The sequence below is a fragment of the Atractosteus spatula genome, chromosome 7, assembly GCF_055471065.1.
Source record: "Atractosteus spatula isolate fAtrSpa1 chromosome 7, fAtrSpa1.hap1, whole genome shotgun sequence".
Taxonomy (NCBI): domain Eukaryota; kingdom Metazoa; phylum Chordata; class Actinopteri; order Semionotiformes; family Lepisosteidae; genus Atractosteus; species Atractosteus spatula.
In genome coordinates, this window is record NC_142712.1 from 4,444,227 (window position 1) to 4,466,312 (window position 22,086).

General features: G+C 47.4%; 1 protein-coding gene across 1 annotated transcript; it reads left to right on the plus strand.

The window, feature by feature from the left end:
• Positions 1–1,346: 1,346 nt before the first annotated feature.
• Positions 1,347–20,828, plus strand: cfap44 (cilia and flagella associated protein 44). Its single transcript, XM_088922054.1, has 36 exons — positions 1,347–1,409; positions 2,080–2,235; positions 2,494–2,610; positions 2,997–3,131; positions 3,310–3,505; positions 4,049–4,211; positions 4,715–4,817; positions 5,198–5,414; positions 5,769–5,883; positions 6,352–6,516; positions 6,840–6,995; positions 7,391–7,438; positions 7,837–7,936; positions 8,271–8,365; positions 8,837–9,046; positions 9,288–9,398; positions 9,796–9,948; positions 10,216–10,443; positions 10,960–11,108; positions 11,262–11,541; positions 11,806–11,861; positions 11,987–12,149; positions 12,668–12,798; positions 13,164–13,357; positions 13,732–13,903; positions 14,303–14,480; positions 15,400–15,879; positions 16,494–16,697; positions 17,309–17,504; positions 17,702–17,812; positions 17,988–18,118; positions 18,313–18,429; positions 18,720–18,921; positions 19,122–19,282; positions 20,052–20,186; positions 20,517–20,828. The coding sequence occupies exons 1-36, from the start codon at positions 1,364–1,366 to the stop codon at positions 20,790–20,792; spliced, it is 5,850 nt and encodes a 1,949-aa protein (XP_088778180.1). The 5' UTR covers positions 1,347–1,363; the 3' UTR covers positions 20,793–20,828.
• Positions 20,829–22,086: the final 1,258 nt, after the last annotated feature.

Below are 22,086 nucleotides of genomic sequence, written 5' to 3' on the forward strand. Positions count from 1 at the left end.
GAGCGCGTGCTTTCCACCGCGGCGCGCTCGCTCTTCACGCGGCGCAGGCGTGGCAAGGGGAACCCCTTCCCGTGCCCCTTGTGAAACACCCCGTCTTCCTGCTGGCATAGCAGGCACGTTTACCAAGACGTGAGAGTGCTGCTGCTGCTGCTGCTGCTGTTCTCGTAATGGGCTCCGGTGAAGTGGCAAAACTGACCCATGGGTCAGAAAGGTGCACTTCTGTTTTGTGCGCGGAAGCGCATCGCACCGTATGATCAAGTATAATAATAATAATGATAATAATAAACTTTATTTTATATAGCGCCTTTAAAGGTGCCTTCTCAAAGCGCTGTACAGAATTACAACAACAATAAAAACAATACACAAGATAAAACACTATTACAATATACAGAGGAGACCGTGGATGTTGGTAATAAGAAAAGTAGAAGCAGAGGGGTAAATAATGGAACCAGTGAAGTGAAGGCTCTTCTGAAGAAGAATTGACAGTATTGACATGGAAATTAATTCGCCCGCTGAAGCAATTTCTCTCACCCCTTCTCCTGATCTGATCTGCTTTGGGTCACCCGAGTGGGTGCTGAACTTCACGGGTGGGTGAAGGGGGTCCTCTCCACTACACGCAAACTTGACTAGGAAAATATAAACAAACTTAGATCAGATAAGATCACTTTATTGGCCATATACAATTTCTTATATTAGGAATTTGTCTTTTCACATACCCCAGCTTGCTCTCCATGAGACACACAGACAGGGAGAGAAGCTGGGGGTCAGAGCGCAGGATCAGCCATTTATATAGCACCCCTGGAGCAGTTGGGGTTAAAGGCCTTGCCCAGGGGCCCAGCGGAGTAGGATTCCTCAAGGTTTCGTGTGATCACGAAGAGTGTGCTGACAACAGATCATGGAGCTTAGTCTCTTTTGTTATTTTATAACAGGGAAAATGTAAAATACACCGATGTCAACCCAAAACAATTACAAAAAGTCATTAAGACGGAACTAGATTGCTTTTTGTTGGTGGTATTTGCATTCAATTAGTTTTTTTATACATGCATTCGAGCGAACCTGTCACAGATAGTGTTTTTTTTCTCAAGGTTATTCTCTTCTCAATCGCCGCAGCAGTTAATTATTAATATAACAGATACACCCATTCAGTAAGTCGCGCCATGAGACCTCGGTCGGTTGTATTACTTGGGCAAGATAACTTCTCATTCTGTAGTGTTTATAACAGCCGACATGCCCGCTTGTCTACAGTACAGCATTTTTTGGGACAGACGCAACTCACAGACCTGCACCGTACCTCTCTACTCCACCCCTCTGCGCATGCGACTTGCCACGTGAGGAGGTTGCTAGGTAACCACAGTAAACGAACATGGAGTCCCAGGGGCAAACAGAGAGCGAAGTCGCTGCTGAGGAGGGTAAAATGAGAATAGAAAACGTTTCCTAGAAGTTAATTGAAGATGATTTCATTTTGTTTCCAGTGTACGGGACACGAGGAAAGAACGTAGTAAAAATCGGAGTTTCTCTTTCACGCTTTGAGCGGACAAGATAGGTAGCCTATTCGGGGAAAATTATTTGAAATGTGAAATTTCGGGCATCGACAAGAACAGCTCCTGAAGCTGACTGTTATATTTTCTCTTGTGGTTCATATGTGATCGATATGATCATGGCCTTTCATTCATTTGTTGCCCATAACAAATTGTTGTTTGCTGATTGCCAGTGGTGACGTGCCGTCATCATGGTACGCCACAGCTTGCATTGAACTACGTTTATTGGATCAATTTGTTAGTAGTGCCGTATTGAGTCACAGCTGATAGGGCCCTGCGGGTGTTCCTTTGCTCTTCACACCGGCTGCTTATTCTTATTGCCTGTAAGTAAAACCCCGGGGTCACCTGGACTAGAGAAAGCCTGCGTTTCCGTCCTTAGGGACCTGATAGCGAGACAGACCCGACTTGAGCAAAACGGCACAGAGTCCAAAGCTGTTGCCGTCCCGGAATATCAGAACGGAGGAGCTGTGATGAAAATTGACCCATCCAGGCGAAGACACGCGCGAAACAGTAATCTGGCCTTCCCTGTGCTGATTTGCAGAGGACGGGAGGGAGAAGGAGGCAGTGGACATGGAGAGCCCCAGGGAGGAGGGCGCTCAGGGTGAAACCTCTGACCGCGAGCTCACTGACCCCCAACTGCCCTCTGAGCGCCAGGAGGACACAGGCCCCGGGGAGCAGCCTGAGAGGGGGGCAGAAGGTACGCTGGGCCGCCCCTCCCTGTCTCTCGGCAGTGACCTTTGATCAGCTCGCTCCTCCTGGCGGTACCGAAGGTGTCCTAGTCGGCACCCGTGTGTGTTGCCGGAAGGACGCAGGAGATGACCTTCTCAGGCCTGTGCAGGGAGGAAAGTGATACTGCTTGCAGAAACGGGCTTCTCCTGCCATTGACCTGGCTGTCACTGATCTCGCGGGGGGCTAGCAGAGACTAATTGTTCTTTCCATTTCCGCTGCGTCGAAGGAGAGGAGGAAGATGCGGCCGGTGAAAAGGACCAGGAGGCTTCAGAAGCCAGGGACGGAGTCCCCCCAGTGGCAGAAGGAGAGCCTGCAGGGCCAGACACTCCAGGGACACCACCAGGTGAGTGTCCCTTTCTACCTGTAGACAGCGCTGAACAGTAAGAACTAAGCATCAAGGCCAGCGAAAACTGGAAGACTTTCCTTGATGTCCATATCAAAGACAGCTCACGATGGCACTTCGCATTATGGATTTACAGGTAATGGTAAAGGAAAATGCAATATTGGTTGACCACAAAATCTAACATGTAGCCTTTTTGTAATTCAGATGCAAGAGATATTTCTCAATTTGAGCTAAAATCATCAGTGAATTCACTCACAAATGTAAAGGTCTAGCTCAGCCATTTTCAAATGCTTATTATCTTTTACAGTATAATCAGACTGTAGTGCTGAGATCTGAGCTCTGGACTATAGCAAGTTGAATGAAATCAGTCTTGTATTCTGATGTAGAGGAGACCGAAACAGAAAGCCAGGAGCCGGTAGAAAGCAGTAAGACCACAGACGGTGAAGAGGCAGTGAAGGAGCCCCATGTGAATGTCCGCTCTTCAGAGGGAGAAGCTGAAGCCCACACACAGCCTGCTGAGGGTACTGTCAACCTGTCTTCACCACTCATCTACTTCGTATCTGCATGAAGGCGTTAGTTCAGATAGGATCTAAATCCACATGGCAAATACAGAGTTTTAGTAAATTCCGTTAGCTTTCCGTTTGACAGCTCTCTGAGAGCTAATTCCCTTTTCTTTTATTTCTGTTTCCCCGTCTCTAGAAGGTGGTGAGCTTGCTGGGAAGTACGGACCCCAGGAGCCGAGTATAAATGCTCATAAAGAGGAGGAAGAGGGAGAGGACAGCTGCACAGCAGTGAAGAAGGTCCCTCGAGACTTTTACTACGAGTACGAGGAGCTCTGTTCTAAACCTTTTGTGTCCCCAGACTCTGGCATTCCTACTAACCTGCTTCAACTGCTGTATCCTTGTGTTTCAAACAACTAGATTAGACTAAAAAAAACAACCTTTTGTTGTTCTGTTGTTGAACAAGTTGCATTTGTGTCCACTTTAAGCCAGGACTGCAAATGTCGCCTTCTCATTCCTTGGTTTTGAAACTGAAAGTTGTTCTGCAAAACCTTTCGAACTTCAAGGTTTAAACTTAAACTGTGGCGTAATAGTACCTCTCACAAAAAAAAAACCAACAGAACTTCAGAAAATGTACACTAACCGATTTCACATTCAACCAGAGCAAAACAAGCAAATGCAAATAGCAAAGCACTATTGTTTATTCCTTCGTAATTCAGTTTTGAGCAAATTCTCATGTACAAATATGGCCCACAGACCCATTTATAAGGCAGGGCATTTACTAAAACAATTCAAGTAAAGTACCTTACTCAAAGAGGCAACAGCAGTATCCCACCAGACATCTCACAGGTGTCAGGCTTTTATGACTCTGTTTTAAGACAAAAGGTGTTTGAAGACTTTGAAAGCCAGGCAGTTTAGTCTTTGACAGCCTTGTCCAGACACTCTTTTGGCTATGACTGCACCAAGAGGGCAAATCTGCAGCTTCTCGATGAGAACACCCTCGCCTTTGTGGCTGGGAACCTGGTGATCCTCCTGGATTGGACAACTAAGGAGCAGCGTTACTTGAGGAGTTGTAGTGGAGGAGGAATTGGCACAATAATGGTACAGTACCTCGCACAGAATCAGCAGACCGGTTGTACAGTACATCGCACACAATCAGCACAGTAGTTGCACAGTACATTACAGACTGAGCAGAGTCATGGTACAGTACATCATCAGGAATCACAAAGTGGTTGTACAGTACAGCATCAGTGGATGCAGTACCATCATAATGGAGTGAAAGAGTGTTACAATAAATTGTTTCATTAGTAAAGAGGAAAGCTTCGTTAGAAAATACATTGTTCATCAGTGGCAATACATTTTACATATGTCAGGTCTCACTTTCAATTTGCCGCCTGCTTGCTGTGCTGTAGTGTTCTTGCTATGAGATTATCCGCTGGACAAGCGCAACATACAGTAAATTCAGTCACTGTTAACAGAAGATGCCTTCTGTGTCTGAGATATTGTGACCTTCCAATAGAAAATGTGCTAAACGTTGTTTAGAAACAATGAAATTGTTAAGTTCAGTTCATTCAAGTTCATTTTGAATGTCTTTCTTTCTCTAGGTACACCCCAGTAAAAACTATTTTGCTGTAGCAGAGAAGGGCACCCAGCCAGATATCATTATCTATGAGTATCCCTCGCTGCGACCTTACAGAAAACTAAGAGGTTTGTATGTATAAAAGCCAAATGGAGAAGCCAGCAGCCAAATTTTAGATGAGAAGAAGGAATAACCACAGACAACAGTCTATATTGTCATTAGTAGTTAGAATTCACATTCTAAAGTAGATGAAGAAAAACAAATAGCACATGTAATGTTAAAAATAAGTAGTTCAAGTAGGTAGCTGTGTACCTGCGTCACCCAGGCTCCACAGCCAAAACGTTGTGTTTCTTCTCTTTTCAGCATGGAATAAACCTTTACTTGTTCCTTTGCATGTTAAAAATAAGTTTGTTTCAGGTGAAAGAATACAGGTTAGCCCAGTTTGTTTTATTTTGTGTTTTGGAGCGCCTCAGAAGAAATACTGGTATGCTTATCTCCCACACTGTAGGAGGCACAGAGGAGGCCTACAGCTGTGTAGATTTTAACAGCACGGGCAGTCTCCTGGCCAGCGTGGGCAGCAACCCTGACTACATGCTGACCTTGTGGGACTGGCAGGAGGAGCAGGTCGTGCTGCGCTCCAAGGCTTTCTCCCAGGACATCTACAGAGTCACGTTCTCTCCGGACAACCCTGGCCAGCTCACCAGCTCCGGCTCCGGGCACATCAAGTCAGTGCCGATCTCAGGGCTGTAACGAAGAGGAACTAATCTGAGTTACTCCAAACTGTAACAGGAAACGTGTCAGCAATGGTTTCTGTTGTTAGTGAGTTAGCATGGACAGGGCTGAACTTGGTGAACAAAGTTCACGCAGCTCTGACAAACATTTTTGTGATTTCTGCCAGACTGAACCACAAAAAGTCTTGGTGTAACATTTCAAAACAGGATTTCTGTGTAAATCATGCGAAGAAAAGACACTGTGCTTCTGCTACTTAATTCTGCCTTGTTTTCTTATTGTTATTTTTTGAAGCCTTTGTGTTTTTGTTAAGTTATTTGTGTAACATAAGACTTTTTGCTTAAATGCAGGTTTTGGAAGATGGCCAGCACCTTCACTGGGCTGAAGCTGCAGGGCATGCTGGGAAGGTTTGGAAAAACAGCATTGACTGACATTGACGGCTACGTGGAGCTACCTGATGGCAAGGTTTGTTAAAAATTGCTTGTATTTCTTTCCCTTGAATGCAGAACTTCAAAAAAGCAGGTCACACATTATTTCAAAGATGAATGCTGATTTCTGAGGCAAACCCAGGGGTGTTTGCTGTAAGTTGACTTCTTAACCCGATGTGCTTTAAGTGTCATTTTATTTTGGTTCTCTCACGAAAGAGGACTTGAAGGATTTGGAGTGAAGTGGAGGGTAAGAGTGGAAGGAGCAGGTAAAAGTAACTAATTATTCCACTGCGTGTGTCCTAAACTAGCAGTAACAAAAATAGAGTGATCGCAACAATTTAGCAACTGTATCCAGAGGAACTAACCTGTTCTAATGATCCTGAATGACAACGATTTTATGAATAGGGGCTTCAGATGTTAGTCAATGAAGTGCACATACTGTATCTGAATGCTGCCCTCTGTGTGGGCCCAGCATTCAGTTACCACTCTGTTCCCGCTGTGCCAGGTGGTGTCGGGCTCAGAGTGGGGAAACATGCTGCTCTGGGACGGCGGGCTGATTAAGGTGGAGATCTGCCGGAAAGGGGGGCGGCCGTGCCACTTGGGACCCATCCAGCAGTTCGTCCTGGACGAGGGGGAGCTGCTCACTGTCGGGACTGATGGGGCCATCAGGGTGAGGCACAGCTCACTTCGCCCCCTGCTCCTCTTTCTACAGAACAGTTACTGGTGTCATTGCCAGTGCTGAGAAACGGATGAATGGATGAAGCAGTAGACGTGTTTTTTGAGCAGATGCTAGTAAATGTGGGTCAGCTAACCCACTCCATGCGTTACACCGAACAATGTCTTAACAACACGTCACTTTCTAACAGAATGCCATGTCTTGGCTAAAGGTGAACTGTTCTCGGTTCTTTAATTGTTTCTTTAAGTTTGTGAGAATCGCAAGTGTTTCTAGGCTCGTTGTCATGTTCCGTGACACGTGTCCTGTGGTTGGCTCAGGTGTGGGACTTTGAGGGTGTCGACTCTGCAGACTCCGTGGACGACAGCGGGCTGTTTGAGATTGAGCCCATGAATGAGATCGTGATTGGGAAAAGAGTGAGCCTGTACTCCATGGTGAGGGGCTCGGGCCCAGACTCCTTCATCTGGTTTGCTCAGGTAGGGTCTGTGCTTCTGGTAAGCCAACAGATTACAACTGGCAGCAGGGGTCTGCATAGGCGCTTTGAGTTTATGTTATTCTTTTTGTAACTTTAATTTATATTTTCCTTGTAGCCTATACAGTACTTATGAACATTCACTACCTTTTTTTAGTGTCAGTGCAATATGAACAGTCTTATTTCTTGACTGTTGTTTGACATAAAAATCTAAATTTAAGCAACCGTGTCAAGATTTAGTGACTAAAAGAATATGCAGTAATAATAAGTGTTAACATCTCATATTCTGATGTCTGTAAGCATTGAAGAAGTTGGTAAAGCTTGTGATGTACTTTGAAGTAAAATCGCTGCTTTTACATTATTAATTAGCATCATCATGTCTACTGTTTTTTCTTACAGGATGCACAGGGGGCCATCTGGAAACTCGATCTGTCATTTTCAAACATTGTAAGTTTTCATATCTTACATTTTTGAATAAAAAGACTAATCCAACATTTGAAGGATGACATTGTTATGAGTTCTGCCAGTGGTGGCTCGTGAGAAGAAGGGGGGTCTGAGCTGATTTAAGGGAGTTTCCAGTCATTCTCCCTTTTAGACACATCTTAGCAAAGCAGAAAACAATCGGAACAGCTCCCGAACTGTTAACTCACGTTAGTTTCAAGATAACATTCCCAGCCTAAGCATGGACAGGCTTTTGGCAGATGAAAACCTGCGGTAGGTTTGAAGTATGCACGTGTCTTTTAACTGCCGACCTTGTGGTCTGTTGGTGACAGTTGTTCATGCCACACAGTCTCTCAGGAATAGGGGCTCAACTGTTGTTTTAAACTGTTGTGATCTGGTTTCAGACACAGGACCCGGAGTGCCTGTTTTCCTTCCACTCGGGAATTATCCAGGGGATGGATGTCTCGACTACCTCTCACCTGATGGCCACGACCGCGCTGGACCGTGAGAATCACTTATTACTTTGATGGTAGACAAGTCTGTTGTTTAGCCACAGAATGTTGATTTGTCACCGTTATACAATCTGTGCTGGAAATAGACCTGGGAACTGTAGAAGCTGTATTTCAAATTACAGTCACATAGCCTTTATTTTAAAAGTTTGTCAAAGTGTGCCAAAATGCCAAACCTTGTAATAAGCCTAAATATCAACCCTTAATGACATACCTAGAAAAAGGTTTAAGCTTTCACTTTCTGTTCCGAAGAATTTCAATATCATGAGAGTTGTGTGCAGTGAAGTCTAGGCATTGTTGCAGTGGCTATTTTCTCTTCCCATCTTAAGGGTCTGTGCGCATTTTTGACTTCCTTGCTAAGAAGGAGCTGACCACTGGCCACTTCAGACAAGGAGGAACCACCCTGACCTGGGCACCTCGCATGGTAAGGTGTCCGTATCTGCCGCTTTGACGGAGTCTCTGATGTCTGATATGTCTCTGTGATTCTTCGGGGACCAGTGTGTGACTGCTGTTATGGTGTGGAAGAAGGACCCCAAGCAGAATCCTCTGAATTCGAAGTACCAGCAGGAGATTATCCGAAAATGTGGCTCAGGAGGTCAGGCCAGGGTCAAAAACCAGTACATCCACAATAACCAAGTCGAGATCCAGTAGACGAAGTCAGAGACAAAGCCAGGGGTCAGAGCCAAAAACTTAGAAATCTTGTGAAACAGGGAACAATGCAGCTCTAGCTGGGTAAAACCCAACACTGAGCAAGGAGTGGCGTGTCAGGTTGGTATAAGTGTGTCTGATTAGTTCATTGGGAACTGCACTGGAATGTGAAGGAGTTGATTAAGGGCAGTGAGTTCTCCGGGGGCGTGATGTAACAACTGCCTCGTCCTTCTTGCTTTTCCTCCAGGTGAACCCCAAGGGCGGCCTGATGACGGTGGGTTTCCAGGACGGAGTGGTGCGACTTCTGGAGGTTTACAATCCTCTGGGCCTGTCGGCCGTGGCGGGGATCTCTCGCTCCGGCGCCGCGGAGATCCGTCTCAAGCAGGCCTTCAAGCCTCACACCGGCCCGGTCACCGCCATCGCGTACGAGAGGAACGGAGAGATCCTGGCCACTGGGGTAGGCAGGTCGCTCCCAGCTCCCAGAAGATGGGACGCTTACGCCGGCAAGAAGAGTAAAAGATACCTGCTGACAGCGGACATTTTAGTTCATGTGTTGATCTTGTTCACTAGAAGATCATTTGTTAGTTTTAGGTATTTAAAAATAAAATTCCAGTTACCCTTCACTGCAAGGAGCTTTAGCATACTGAGCATATCTGACAGTGCCATTTTTAAGTGTCTGTGTTTGTGTTTCTGTTCAGAGCCTGGACAAGACTGTGTTTTTCTTCACTGTTGGGGAGCGATATGAGCCCATTGGCTTTGTTAACGTGCTGGGGCCTGTGCAGGGCCTGGACTGGTCTCCTTCATCACACGTGCGTCCCCCTCTTCCTTCCCTCTTCTTCTGCCTCACAACCAGTTCGATCAGTGAAAACCGACTGGTCGCCCTTGTGGGTCAGTAGGGTGTTAGAGATGACTCGCCGTTTAAAGCAGCAGATGTTTGCAAATCTGTTTTCCCTTATTGTATAGTACGTTTTAGTGCTTTTTTAAAAAAATATATCTTTTTGAACAGTATTTAAAAAAAAATAATACTATAAAAAGAAACAGATGTCTTTCATGAATGCACCATGGGAGGATTTCCCCTTCACTAAGAACAGGGAGCATGCTGGTCCGTTCTGCTGATGGACCAAATGGTTGCCACTCCCTTAGATTGTTTCATGAAGGCAAGGGTGGATCTTACACCTGCAGTTCAAAGCCCTCTTCTGTGCCCAGGAGAGGAGCACCCTGCTGGTCCTGTGTGAGAATGGCCATGTGGTGGAGGTCCCGGCCCCCGACCCCGAGCTGCCGAGCTCCGGCACCACCTACCAGATCCGCAGCCTGCCCACCCGGCACTTCCACTTCCGCAGCATCAAGTCTCGCATCAGGGTACGAGGACAGCCTCTGGAGCCGTACCTCCGCCGCCTCCTTGTGCTTTCTGAACATGCAGAACGCCGCTCCCCGCTTGACTTAAAACTGGCGTTCAGCAGCGCGACAGAGATGTCGCAACAGGATGTCGTGTGTTGGTAGCAGATGTGTTTATCGTCCTGAATTGCGGCAGAGTTCCTGAGGGAGGAGGGCGTAGACAGCGGGAGGCGAGTGGTTTTCCGTGTCTGAGGGTTCTCCGGGTGGCTGTCTGTCCCTCCCGCCCTGCAGAGAGACGCGGAGGTGGCGCACCGGCGGGAGGAGAGGGAGCAGAGGCAGAAGGAGAGGGAGGAGAGGCTGAGGCGGAAGAAGGAGCTCGGCCAGGAGCTGACGGAGGAGGACCTGCAGGAGCAGCCCGAGCCCGAGGAGGACGAGCTGCCCCCCCTGCACATCCCGGACCCCCCCAGCCCCCTGCTTTGTGGCCTCTACTCCCAGCCTGGAGCCTTCTGGCTCTCCATGGTACTGCTCTGCTTCCGGGAGCCTCATGAGAGCACGCCTCTTATTCGCAGAAGTGGGCCATCCCCATAAAACCATCGCCACATTTATCTTCATCAAAAACTCTTATTGTTGGAATTCCCCCTCCCAAAATCATATTAACTCTGTAAGGGATTGTTCAGCTTGCTTCCCAAAGAAAACAATAGCTGCAGTCACATATATAGTATTTTACCAAGCAGAGCATACTCAAATCACCGTTATTACACCCAATTCTTTATTGCCTGGCTTTTCACATATTGAATATTAAACAGAATTTACGTTAGCAGGCTCTGTTACGGTAAGCCTGAGTGCTGTGTCCTGTGTTGTACAGCACACCCCTGAACGTCTCTTTTGTAGGACAGATTGGGAAGTAGCATTCGATTAAGACATGTTAATATTGTTAATAATACACAGTCTGCTCACTGATACTTCTGAATTTCTGTTGCTAATGAAATTCTCATCTGTTCAGCTCTTGATTCCTTTCTCTCTTTCTCTGTACAGGGTGGGTACGACTCCGGATTTCTCTATCACTGCAAGTTCTCTGAGCAGCAGGACGCTGAGCAGGACCCACTGGAGAGACAGGATGAGCCTTTCAGTTTCCTCCCAGTTCAGGACACGGACCGCGATCCCATCAGGACCATGAGCTTCAGGTGAGTACAGGGAGCCGTGTCACTGCTGAGTTGTTTTCCCGTGACTTTGTATCGCCAGAGGAATGACAAAGCTGTCCCGTGCAGTGCGGTGTGCTGTGGTGAGGCTATGCGAAATGACCGTATCCTGTCCTGTTCTTACCTGTTGTACTGCAGCTCCAACAGGCAGCTGTTGCTCTGTGGGATGCAGAGCGGCCAGGTGAGGGTGTACCCCCTGCAGCCCGACAGCCCTGTCCTCCCCTCCATGCAAGGATTCTGGGCACTGAGTGTCCATGACAACCAGTACGGGGCGTTGCGAAGGGTGTGCTGCAGCCACGACGATCAGTTTGTCCTCACTGCTGGGGAGGACGGCAATATCTTTGTGTTCAGCCTGCTGCCGCAGGAGGACCTCCACAGAGCACTGGAAAAGAAAAGAGCCAAGGTCCCTTCTCCCCGGGTGAGGACTCATACTGGTAATACAAGGGCAGAAGCACAAAGCAGGACATTGTACTGTCAGCTTCAGCCATTGATTACAATACAGTACCATTTGGTTTATGATACTGTATATTGTTTCCAAGAGGCAACTTGTAGTTTTACCAAACAGAAAGAAAATAAATCAGCTCAACTGTGTGCTGTGTTTTCTATCTCAGAATAAAAGTGCTGTGTTCTTTTGTATGTTATGGTACAATGTCATGTTTTCATTTGTTTTGAACAATAATAGGAAGGTCTAGAAAAGGAAAAGGTTGCAGAGGACATTGAAGATCCAAATGCGTACAGGTATGTAAATAGAAACATCAGCATTAAACAATTAAACATCAAGAAGGCACCGAACAAACAACATTTGAAAAAGTCCGTGTCAGAAGGACATCTTTTGCCCAGGTTTTTACCTTTGTGTGATTTAGCATTGAGACAGCGAAGCAGAAATCGGAGATGGACCGGATGAGGAGGGAGGCAGAGGAGAGGAGAGCTGGGAGGAGGAGGAAGCTGAGTGAGCTGGAGAAGGAGTTCAGGCAGCTCCTGCTGCAGAACCAGAGCCTGCCCGAGCACGTGCGGCTGGACAGGGCGGTAAGGTTGGCCAGCGCAGCGCCCGGGCACGTGCTGTCACTGCCGCTGTGCTCTTATTCTTCAAAACAATATCGGAGTATTGCCGCACATGTTAACATCTTGAAAGGTTTCTGTGACTCTTGTGAACAAAAGGCTTTTTATACTGCTGGGTGTCTTAGGAGTATGAACCTTAACTCTTAGCAAGCCTTGAACGCTGAAATTTTATTAATTTTACTGAAAATCTCCACAAATAGTCGATGTTCCACCCTGTCAGTATGTGAATAACTTGAAATGTACACAGATCACTGCTGGTGCACTGCTGCAGGTGTTATTCATGCCAAAATGAAAGATGCAAAATGCAGTGGGTTAGGACCGTAGTACAAACAGCTATGATTGACTGTGTCCCTGCAATGTTAGTACTGCACCTCAGTTTTCATGTTATTAAAGATGTTAAAAAAAAGAGTCAGAGGACAAGTGGATGTAAAACAAGGCTGCTTCAGTCACTGTCCAAAACCAAAGTGTTCTCCTGTCTTCCCCAGGAGTTTGAGCTGGACCCACGGATCAGAGAGGAAACGGAAAGGCTGACGGCTCAGAGGGTCCGTGCGGTTCGCAAAGAACTGGCCTGGGAGGAGGAGAAGCACAGGATTGGGTTGCAGAAGCTGCAGGAACGGTACTGTTCAGCCCCGTGGGCTCAATATATCATTACTGGACAGGAATGCAACTGGAATACTCAATAGCAGCCATCTTCCTTCACTATACAAAACCCCATATTCTCAAACCCCAGTTTAGAAGATATCTTATTGTTCCAGGACGAGACTTAATTTAACCTTTTTCTGGAATTTTCAAAATCTGTCTGTAAAACAATAGCAGAGTAATGTTTTCTTTATAGGCACCCTGGAATTGAATGAGCTCAGTGAAGCGTGTCCACTGACTGAGCATACTCATCGGCAATCTCCCCTTCGCTGGTCTTTTTCCTAGGTACAGACATTAGCTCCAAGGAAAAAGAAAATGCTTTTCTCACTTGGCTCTGCGCAGGTTCTGGGACTCTCTGGAGTCGGACACGGTCATCGTGAGAGCTTTCGGAAGCGATTACAAGGTGTCCACCTACCGCCTCCTGGCGCTGTCCAGGAAGTACCACCAGCTGAAGCAGAAGAGCAAGCGGGCGAGCCAGGCGGGGCAGGAGCGGAGACGCAGCCGGGCGGAGTACGGCCGGGACAGCAGCTACAGCGGTGAGCCTAGCCCCGTCTTTAATATCTGTGTGGAATTGAACATAGCTTTAAATGGATCAACTTTTATGGTATTTTAAATTCATTATTTATTGAGGGATATTTATTATTTATTATGTTACTCTTCTCTAATGTCAAGAGGGGTTCTTGTACTGCCCATTAGTGCCAGTGCTCCTCTCCTCGTATTCAGACGAGCACTCCTCCTTGTCCCCGGGCCCCACGCTGTCTGTCATGCTTGTGTCGTGGCTTCGCGGATGTTCCCAAGGTGCTATGTACAGAAAAGTCACGAGAAGAAGCCGTGCAGAGAGATGCAAGTATTTGTGAGGCTTGTTGTCCTCATGCTGCCTGTGCCAACTGGTGGGTTTTGCTTTACCTAGAGGAGGAGAGGGACGGTGGCCCTGGCCACGATGCCATGCTTCAGAGACGTGGCACACATGCAGCAGGCACCAGGCTGGCGGGTCGTCAGGCAGAGAAGCTACAGAAAGCAATGGAGAAGGCCGAGAGAGCCCGGGCCAAGATCGAGAAGAGGAAGAAAGAGTGGGAGGAACTGTAAGACTTCCGTTATTGGCTTTGTTTCAGCTACAGGGCAAGCAAGAGCACAGAATCTTTCTGGGAGTACTGAAAATATGAATGTAAAAAAAAAATCTTAAATAATTAACATAATAGACTGTTCGAGACTGTAAAGGGTGGGTCTGCAGAGGAGAGTTTTTATTCATTTGTGAGTACGGTGCTGAGGTAATCTGTAAATTCAACAGTCTGATTGGATTGTTAACGAGGCCTTCCTGTCTGCTAGAGCTGAGCTCCTAGGTTTAGTTCAATGGATATGCAACTCAGCTAGTTGTACCAGTCCTGTATAGAAGTGGATTTTGAAGATCTGGTTGTTCAGACACATCCAAAATCTAGAGGTCGTCCAATATTACAGCTCCTAAACCAAGTGTCTATTTTCAGTTATGCCTCAAAGCCAGATGAGAACTTTGAGGACCCCAGAGATGTGGAGGCCATTAAAATTGCCCAGGACAACATGGGGGATTTCAAGCTGAAGACGGCAAAGGACTTCACTGTGCCTGAGCACTTGAGAATGAATGCAGAAAAGAAGAGAGTCCAGCTGGTCAACCTGGAAGAGAAGGTGTTCATTTTGAAACCAGATCATCATTCTGATTCCATTACTCTACAATCTGAATTAATTGCATTTCCATGTAACAGCTCAGTGGATAGTACGATAAAACCTTTAAAGGTTTTAACGCATCTCTCTCTCATCCTAGCGTTAATCCCGCATCAGCAGGGTCCAGATCCCCGTCTCCATTTGGTGGTTTGAACCAAATCTTTGAGCTGACGTTGCCATTAAATGTGACCGAGAAATACTCCAACCGGCGTGTCGCTCCGCCTGCCATCGGAGTGGGGGGGGGAGGAGAACAAAGTAATGTAGCCAATTCATAGAGGGGGATTATTAGGAGGTAAGGGCCAATGGGAAATTTGATTGGTAAGGGCCAATGGGAAATTTGGCCAGGACGCCAGGGTTACACCCCTACTCTTTTTCGAGAAACACCCTGGGATTTTTAACGACCACAGAGAGTCAGGACGCAGTTTTACACCTCATCCGAAAGACGGCGCTTGTTTACAGTATAGTGTCCCCGTCGCTATACTGGGGCATTAGGACCTACAAGGACCGCAGGGTGAGTGCCCCCTGCTGGCCCCACTAACACCTCTTCCAGCAGCAGCCTTAGTTTTTCCCAGGAGGTCTCTTCATCCAGGTACTGACCAGGCTCACACCTGCTGAGCTCCAGTGGGGCTGCCAATTGTAAGTTGCAGGGTGACATGGCTGCTGGCCCGTTAAATGTTTTAACGAATCTTATCATAAAAAACGATTGCGTAAGTATGATCTGTATTGTGAAAAAAAATAGCTTGGTTTGACTGACTCCTTAAATAGTATGTAAAATAACTAAATAATAGATTGAAAGACAATTCTGGTGGAAAGCTGTTAAAAAATATTGGTAATCTGATATCATTTTCTGACTTCTTTACTATATTTCTTTTCACGTGTGTAGATGCATGACCTCAAAACAGACATGAATGAGAAGATCATGAGCCTCCGGAACTCCAAAGTGGAGTCTATCCGGCAGATCCGGGACTGCGTCCTGCAGCTGCGGACGGTGCAGAGCCGCCTGGATCCTGCCAAGCGGCTCCCTGTGCCCAGCGTGCCCACGCTGCTGCCCGAAGAAATGCCCGAGCGGAAGATGCGCTACACCAGGGACACTCTGCTGAGGTACAAGCAGCTGAGAGCCAAGCACGCCCGCACTGCAGACCCGGAGGGGGGAGAAGACGAGTCTGGGTTTCTGGGCCTTGAGTTGGCTGGACGAGAGCAGGAGGAGATGCTGGCCTGCGAGAGCCCCCACAGGGAGGGCACCCCGTGTTCCAGCGAGAGCCAGACTGAGCAGTATGACGCCGTCCTCACTGACCTGGAGGAAGAAATGCAGCAGGCAGAGGAAATTAGACACCTCTACCTGCAAGAGAGCCTGCTGCAGAGGGTGAGAACTGCTGTCTGAATCGATAATCAATAAAGCAGCTTACGTGCTCTCTAGGATAGACTGTGCTATGGGGAAGCATTGGTAAACTTTTCTGGCAAATGATGACCAGCCCCACATTGAAAGACACAGTTCTTCTTTCAGTTGAATGGGGTGTAGGGAGGCAGGAGGTCACAGCGCAGTTCACTGCAGTTTTGAAGTAAGTGTTACGATTGACGGCCATATGGAGAACACAGTTGAGAGGTTAATGTATCTTTACTGACCCAGCTCTGAAACACAAGCACTTCAGAGTGCATTTTATAAACCAGATAAACCCAGAACAAGCTTTTTATAGTACCATAAATGTTGTGCTTATCACAAGGACACTATAAATGACTATAAATGAGCACAGGATAAAAATATATTTAGCCCCCCACACAGAGAATGTAAATTCCAATGACCAGGTACGTTGCCTGCCATTCTTCCCTGCTTTCTTAACATAGAGGAGCTAATGTCCATCTGAATTCTACAGGTTTATGCCCCATTTTGAGTCAGACATGTTCATTTACATTGTTTCTCTGCTATCTGAAGAAAGCTTTAGCCTTTCTGATTTGTCTTCCCTCTGCTCCGGGTGAGAGATTGAGGACCTGACGAAGAATTTCGATGCCGAGCTGTTCCTGCTGAGGCATCAGAAGCTGCAGCTGGACATCCAGATGAAGCTGGTGGACCTGCAGCACGTCACGCTGTTCCAGGAGCTGCTGCTGCTCAAGGAGTTTGAGAAGAGAGAGAACATCCTGCAGGAGCGAGTCAACACGCGCATCGGGGAGGAACTGGAGCTGCAGGTGGGCAGTCTTCAATACGGGCCGTCCCAGTCAGACCTATGGCACAGCCATCTCCTTCATCATGGGCACTGTTCACGAACTGGTAAAACGAGTTGTATAAATCTGGTAGTGTCAAAATCCACCAATTGAACAGATTGGAATAGTAGATACTGCCTTAAGCAATTGCATAGAAATCCTACCTGAAGGTTGGGCCCCGACCGGCTCTGTTGGTAGATCATGAGACTCATAATCTCAGGCTAGTGGGTTCGTGTCCCATGTCGGGCGCCAGGTCCTCCATGCTGGAGGCTGGGCACAAGGCTAACAGCCCTGTCCTGTAAAAAACTGATGTTACGGAAACAGCAACAGGATGTTGCTGCCTCTACAGTACATGCCCGGAAGGCAAAACGGGCAAACATCCACATCCATACCTGAAGGTTACCGTGTACATAAATTATATTTTAACCTAATATTTAGTCATTCTGCAAGGCAATAATTTGTCTCCTAACTCAGCTAAAACAACTGGGGCACAGTTAAACAAAGGAGAAGTGATATTAGTTTCACGTTCTGGAAGAGTACTGTGAGTGTTCCTCACGAGCGTTCCTCTGACACCTGGCTGTGTTTGGTGAGTGCAGTGCAAGTACGAGGAGTGCCAGCAGCAGCTGGAAGCCAAGAAGCGGGACATCTCCAAGCTGCAGGAGAAAGAGAGAGCCATTGCTGCCACTTTCCAGGCCTCCCTGGGCGAGAACAACAAGTTCGCAGACTTCCTCACCAAGGTCTTCAAGAAGAAAATCAAGCGAGTGAAGAAGAAAGAGAGGAAAGGGGATGAAGGTTGGTGTTAGCTTGAGGATTATGTTACAGGGAGGACATATCTGCTTACAGGACGGCACGGTTTTTGACAACTGACTATCAGTTTTCTTTCTGTAGTATTCGACAGTACCTTACTGACTTCAAGCCATGGAAATGTGACAAGTTAGGTTACAAAAATGCAAACATTAATACAGTTTGGCTGTCATGATTGCCTTCAGAGGAGGAAGTGGAGAGTGAGGAGGAGTCTGATGAAGAGTCTGACTGGGGCAGCGATGAAGAAGACTCAGGGTCAGAGACTGGCCCTCTAGATGACAGTGTGTGCCCACCCAGTGAGTAACCCAGGCCACTGCCTCGTATCCATTGAAATTCACTTAGTCTTCATGATATTTCTTACCAGTGTACTCCAGTTTACACCCACTCCCAAGTACATTTTCCTTGCTTTGTGATTCTGTTTCTCGTACTATTGTTTTAACGGCTGACATGCTCTGTGCCGGTTGTGTGCAGACTGCAACCCAGAGCTGTTTGACAGCACCATTGAGCTGCGAGAGAAGCGACTGGACATTGAGGAGGCCCTGATGGAGGAAAAGAAGATCGCAGACAGCCTGAAAAAGGAATGCGACTCCTTGGTTAAGAAGGCAAGTCTTAACTCCGAGGAGGCTGCCTGGGCACTGTTTTCATGGACATACCCCAGAAAATGTCACAACCATTTAACTTCTTCTGATCCATTTGAGACTCAGACGTAGGATGGTGTTGCACTCTGGCTTTGCTGGTTTATTTGCTTTGCTTGCAGGGCTCTGGTTTTTAATGACAATTGCCATTTTCCTCTCAGGAGAAAATTGTCAGCGCAAGCCTAAAGACAGCAGAGGGCGAGCTGGAGCTGTTTCAGCGGGAGAAGCAACAGAAGCTTAACGAGTTAGATGTGGTGGTGCCTCTGAGACTCCATCAGGTGGGTCTGTGCAGATGGGGTCCTGCTTAGAGTGAGATACAGTAAACCACTTTATCTCCTGCTACACTCATTACTTCACTTATTACAATTAGGTACTTAAGAATTGGATTTACTGCGGATTATCTGTTTGCACAGTGCAATGAGCATTTAAATAATAAAACAAAAGCACCTATGAAGGTTTTTTTCTCCATCTGAAGGAGTCCTGAATGACTATGGCCATGTCCCCACAGTCTCACTGACCTGACTGCTGTCTCTTCCTCTCCCTCTCCTTCTCTTCTCTGCCCATGAAGATTGAGTATGTCAATAATGGCACAGTGCCCAGCAAGCTGTCCCAGGCCCTGATATTCAACATGGCAGCGCTGGTGGGGTTGCAGCAGAGGATCCGGGAGCTGCAACTGGAGAAGAGCCAGCAGAGGGAGCTGTATCGCCAGGCGCGCCAGGAGCACGTGCAGCTCATCCACGACAAGAGAGACATGACGGCCAAGATACAAGGTTCGTAAGTTCATGATCACTGAAAGCTGGCCGGCTACTGTAATAAACCTGATGAATGTTTTTTTTATTTAGGTTTCAGAGAAACATGCATAAAAATAGTCAGAAAATGCAAGTTACTAGATTCCTCAGCCTGGACGTTGATATATTTTTTTAATAGTTCACAGGAAGGATTCTAATAATGACATGCTGTCTCTTCACAGTGCTTGAGGAAAAATGTCAGCAGCTGATGATGATGAAGTTTGGCAAAGAAGTAGACCTGGAGGCCCTGCAGACCCTGTCAATCAACAGGAACCTGGAGGAACTAAAGCAGGAGAGCCAAGCTAAGGAGGCTGACAATGGCCGTGAGCTCCAGCTCTGGGAGGTAACGCGAGGAACAGCTTCACAAACCTCATTAATGGCCAGAGAAAGATGTGCAAAGGTCCGAGGTCGTGTGACTAAGGCTTCACTATAGTAAACGGTCTGTTTCATCGGACTGGAATTGTCTGAGTTGCCTTAGTCCATGGCAGTCACAGGTTCAACGCCAGGATACACAAAGCCATGGTTAAGGTTGATTCTAGGAGTTTCCAGTGTCAAGACTGTGTTCTGTATGCCATTGTGACCGGTGGTCATGGAGAGCCTCATCAGTGAGTCTTAAAGATAAGCCAGTAGTGATGACAATTTTCTAAAAGAGAGAGTTTCACTAAATTCATTATGAATATATTAAAAAAAACATTTCAGTTTATGTGTTACCATAATAGTAATAATAATAATAGTCATCAGCAGCAGCAGCATTTGTAAACTATACTGTATAGTCCTTTTAGTTATACATCATCTCAAGGCATTTTAAACCTAAACAAAAAAGGCAGGTAAACACAAAATAGTACAATAAATTAAACAGAATGAAAGGCTAAAAGTGCTGACTTGACTTGCCGGCTGTGACAGGACCCCTCGACGATCTGGCCTTGGGGACTGAAGACCTGAACTAAGGAACTAGTCCAGTAATGGGGGAACTCTTTGTACTAAACTCCTATAATGGAATGGTTTTGAATGCCCAGATGGTGGCTGCTCTTGCCTCTCACCTCTGACCCTCCCGCTAGTGTCACTCTTTTCGGGATGAATGACCGTGCCTGTGTGTCTGTGTGCGACCCCAGGCTAAGGTGCAGGAGGCCAAAGAAATCCTGACAGAAGTCACCCGCCAGAACACCCAGAGACTCCTGCAGGTGAACCAGCTGCTGACAGAGAGGAAGGACCTGGAGGAGCGGCTGAACGCCCGCCAGAGAAAGATGGTAAGCTCTGCACGCCTGGAGTCTCTGGCCTCTCTCTTTCTCAGGCAGAGCAAAAGTCTGGCGAAGAGCTTGAACGAACACACCGTGCCAGGTTGTGTCAAGAGCCCCAGGTAATACAGTTTCACAACAGTAAGAAGGCACACGCCCAAGACGTGAATCTGGCAGCTTGCCGCCGTTCAGCGCACGGGGTCGAAGCTGACGTCTCTGAAAGTAGTACCGGGGCGAGGCGCCCGTTTTGCTCGCTTGGCGCTGCCGATCTCGAAACCTCAGAGCCCCCTCTGCCCAGCAAGAAAGCTAAGAGCGCTCATGTTGCCCGTGTTGTCCCAGCAGGGCGGGCAGTTCCAGGGCCGCCGGCGGGCGGAGGAGGACGAGAGGCAGCGGCTCATCCAGCTGGTGGAGACGCAGGCGCAGGAGGCCGAGGCCCTGAGAGAGGAGATCGGCGTCCTGTCCAGGAAGGGCGGCCACATCCTTCCCCCGGCCCAGCCCCCCCAGCCCCCCAGGGCTCTGAGCGAGAGTCTCAGCCAGCTGTCCCGCAGAGGGGGCATCGGCCATCGCAGCACCCACAGTCGCCCATCTGTCCCGGCTAGCGGGCAGGGCCTGGGGTAGCCCTCACGTCCACGCCTCGAGCCCCAGTCGCTGATTTAGCCCTTTATCATTGCACATGTATCTCTAAATCAACACAATACATTTTAAAATAGCTGGTTTCTGGGATCGTTTGTTTGCATCTTATATTTATTTTGTCTCTGTGATCCACAAAACCTTATTCTGTGAGGGGAAGTGCAGTGCGTGATCCCAGCTTAGAGTCCTTTTCTCTTTAGAGGCGGTTTTGGCAGCCTGTATGCAGCACAACCACAAGGTGGTGCTGTTTCCTGTTTTTCTTCCACGTTAACAGTGTCCTGTTTGGATTTGGTGAGGGGCAGGTGAGGTGGGGGGAGTAAAAATGCCACAGGTCACTGACTGAGGTCATTGAGCCAACACTGAGTTGTCTCTGTCCACAGACACTTATTGTGTTCGAAAAGAGGATGTGATTCTACTCTTTGAGATAATCCCAGTGTAACTGAGTTGTTTCCTTGACATTTCGTTATTATTGTTAATCTTTGGTTCTTATTTGACGTTTTTTCTGGGCTTTGGGGGTCATCAAACTTGTCAGAAGCTCAGCAAGGCGGGGCAGTGATAGGACAGGAGAGCTATAAGGAAGACCAGGTTGTTTTAGTAAGTGGTGCTCTTTCTGTGGACCAGAATTTCCAAACCCACGCCTCACTACAGTGATTGGGGACACTGCTGTAGGAGGTCTTCACATGAGATATTTCTTGGTGATTGAAATCCTATGGCAGTATTCACAGGGGACAGAAGGGGTACACATTCTAGTCTCCCTACAATTCGCCCTTTATTCAACTGATGGAGCAATTTCTCACACTTCCAACTGATCTGAGGCTGTTGGTGCAGAATGACTGCAGCATGCCCACCGGGTGGCGCTGCACTGCAGCGGCTGGTGAAACTGTGTGCCCTCCTGTACGTAAAAGTGCTTTGGGATCCTTCAGGATGAAGATGTTTCCACAGAAGCTTCACTTCCCAAGTGCTATGTCCTTAAGGATGAAGGTGTCCACAAAAAGACCGTCCACTGATAAATCCTGTATCGTAGTGGACTCAATTTCCTCCGTGTTGTGAACACCCTGATCACGTGTTCGGAACCGTTGGTGTGTCCCTGCGTGCTCAAGCTTTTCTGCGTCCCCCTCACTGACAAGGTGCTGTACCATCCCCCTAACTCTAAGACTCAACCAAAAACCTAATGTATGTAAAACCGATTGATTAACTATCTACCTAGTGAGTGTTTTATCTCTTTAAATTAATCCCTTTTTGTTTTTTTTAACTCTCAATGCAGACCTGGGATTTGAGTCTC

Bases quoted from the DNA above. Each gene is read 5' to 3' on its own strand.
- cfap44 (XM_088922054.1), top strand. From the start codon at position 1,364: ATGGAGTCCCAGGGGCAAACAGAGAGCGAAGTCGCTGCTGAGGAGG. The intron at 12,799-13,163 runs GTACTGTTCAGC...GGCTCTGCGCAG, and splicing joins TTGCAGAAGCTGCAGGAACG to GTTCTGGGACTCTCTGGAGT. The intron at 18,922-19,121 runs GTTCGTAAGTTC...GTCTCTTCACAG, and splicing joins CATGACGGCCAAGATACAAG to TGCTTGAGGAAAAATGTCAG.